Source organism: Chaetura pelagica, unplaced genomic scaffold (assembly GCF_000747805.2).
Source record: "Chaetura pelagica isolate M959 unplaced genomic scaffold, ChaPel_1.0 scaffold11, whole genome shotgun sequence".
In the NCBI taxonomy this organism is placed as follows: Eukaryota; Metazoa; Chordata; class Aves; order Apodiformes; family Apodidae; genus Chaetura; species Chaetura pelagica.
In genome coordinates, this window is record NW_009952694.1 from 5,320,623 (window position 1) to 5,322,558 (window position 1,936).

The 1,936-nt window shown below is 50.4% G+C and overlaps 1 protein-coding gene across 1 annotated transcript in view; it reads left to right on the plus strand.

Moving 5' to 3' along the window:
• IFT43 (intraflagellar transport 43) overlaps window positions 1-1,936 on the plus strand; it is a 49,865-nt gene that overhangs the window by 44,966 nt on the left and 2,963 nt on the right. The window contains exon 5 of the mRNA XM_009993889.1: window positions 1,763-1,835. Coding sequence (XP_009992191.1) covers window positions 1,763-1,835 — 73 coding nt within the window. The remainder of the gene's footprint in view (window positions 1-1,762; window positions 1,836-1,936) is intronic.

Here is a 1,936-nt window from a genome sequence, read left to right on the forward strand (position 1 = left end):
AAAAGGGTAAATTAGCTCAGGAGAGATTAGACTGTTTCTCATTCCCATGCTCTTCTGCCTGGGCTTAATAGGGCACCTCTGCACAGTGCTTCATTCTTCCCCTTGGACCAGTCTCACCAGCCTGTTCCCTTCTTGGTCTTTTTTGCTTATATACAGGGACTTTCTCTCATGATATCACTGAGCATCTTTTACCAGCTGCCTCTACATGTCAGTCTGTCTGTCCACGGGGATGCTTTTTGTCTCATAAATGCATTTTGTTAACAGCTTTTGCCAAGAGCCGGGAGCTCGTGCAGGGAAGAGCCAGCAGGATAACACCTTCTGTGTATGGTCCCTACAAGCAGAGGGGGAAGAGATCTGTCCCAAATAACCAGCGACACACTGGTGGGGCATTTCTTGCACATGCCTCCTCCCTCTGAGGAAAGCTTGGGAGCCTGAGGCCTGTTGCTGCAGTTTCCCTGTACATGTCTTTGGGAAGTTTGCTGTAGTTGGAGTGCCACTCTGCAGGCACCTGCTCCTTGGGAGGCTGGGGAGCTGGGAAGCACAGCCCTGCTGCAGCTGGCCAAGCTGTCACTGCCTTTGCTGTGGCCAGGCTCTTGCTGCAGCCCCTGTCCCACTCAGCCTTCTGCCAGGCAGCCAATTAGTGAGGAATCCCACTGTGTGGCTGGCTTGGAACAGCCACCTCACCCGGGCCCTGCCTGCCCCAAGCCCTGTGCTGCTGGCCAGGCTGCCTGCTGCCCCGGCCGGGGGTGGCTGGGTGGGCAGAGCTCTGACAGGCCACCAGACACGGGGCTCTTCAGCAAGACCCTGCTGGGAGCCCTGAGCACCGTAGGTATCTCCAGCTCCTGAATATTCATCTCAGTCTGGGCTGCATAACGGGGCAAATCCAGGCCCAGCCGCTTGCTGCCGTGCAGCAGCAGCTTCACATTGTGCCTCCAGTTACTTGCCCTTCTCTTGCTCCCTCCTTTTTTTGCTCTCTCCATCTCTGTTTACAGCACTTCATCAAATCAAAAAGCATGCAGTGCTATCAGAGCCTTGCTCCTTTAGGATTCAGTGTACACCCAGTTCTTCCTCCTCCATTCTTGTGTCTCTAGCATCTTTTTTAGGTGGAGTAGCTGTAGTCCTTGTGCTGGGAATACCCAGTGACCCAGACAACAGCTATTCCGGGTCACACTGTAAATAATGGAAAAGTTTATGATGCCACAACTAGATGCATCTTCCCTTCTCTTGTATCTGCTAGACCACCAGCACTTCCTTCCTCAGCTATTAGGAAAGTCACACATCTCTGCACAGCCTGAGACTCTGCCCGCAGCTCCTTCAACATGTAGTTTTATATGGCGTCCCAGTTTCAGCTCCACATTTCATTTCTAACAGTCTAGATGACTAGCAGCTGAGCTGAGCAAATGATAGCACATCTCATAAGAAGCAAATTCTTGCCAGTCTTAGGATAGGCAGCAGATTTTAGTGCAGCTGGCTTCTTTCAGCTTCAAGGTTCTGTTCAATTGCATGGTCCATGGCCTATGGAGCCCTACCCAGTCCAAAACTGCTCCTCTTGCAATATTTCTTTTGACCCCAAGGTTCAAAGCTTTATTGCCTTGTTTTAATATAAAACAATGTATTTTTAATTGTTGCTAAATAACTTTCTTGTGTTTTCCTCTGAAAAGAAACAGGTTGTTTTATATCTGTGAAGCAGGGGAACTTTTGTCTCTAGTGAGAGGCGAACACAACACTCCCCACTTACTGCTGCTGCTTTCTCTTGTTGCAGACATTCCCGTGATCCCTGAATTGGAGGAAGTCCAGGAGGAAGATCTGGCCATGCAAGTGGCAGCTCCCCCCAGGTAAGAGCACTGCCAGGTGCTCTTGAGGCTCTCAGCAGCAGTGCAAAATGGCTGGTGAAATTCAATTCTGTCTTATCTCTTGCTCTCTGGATCTTGCCATT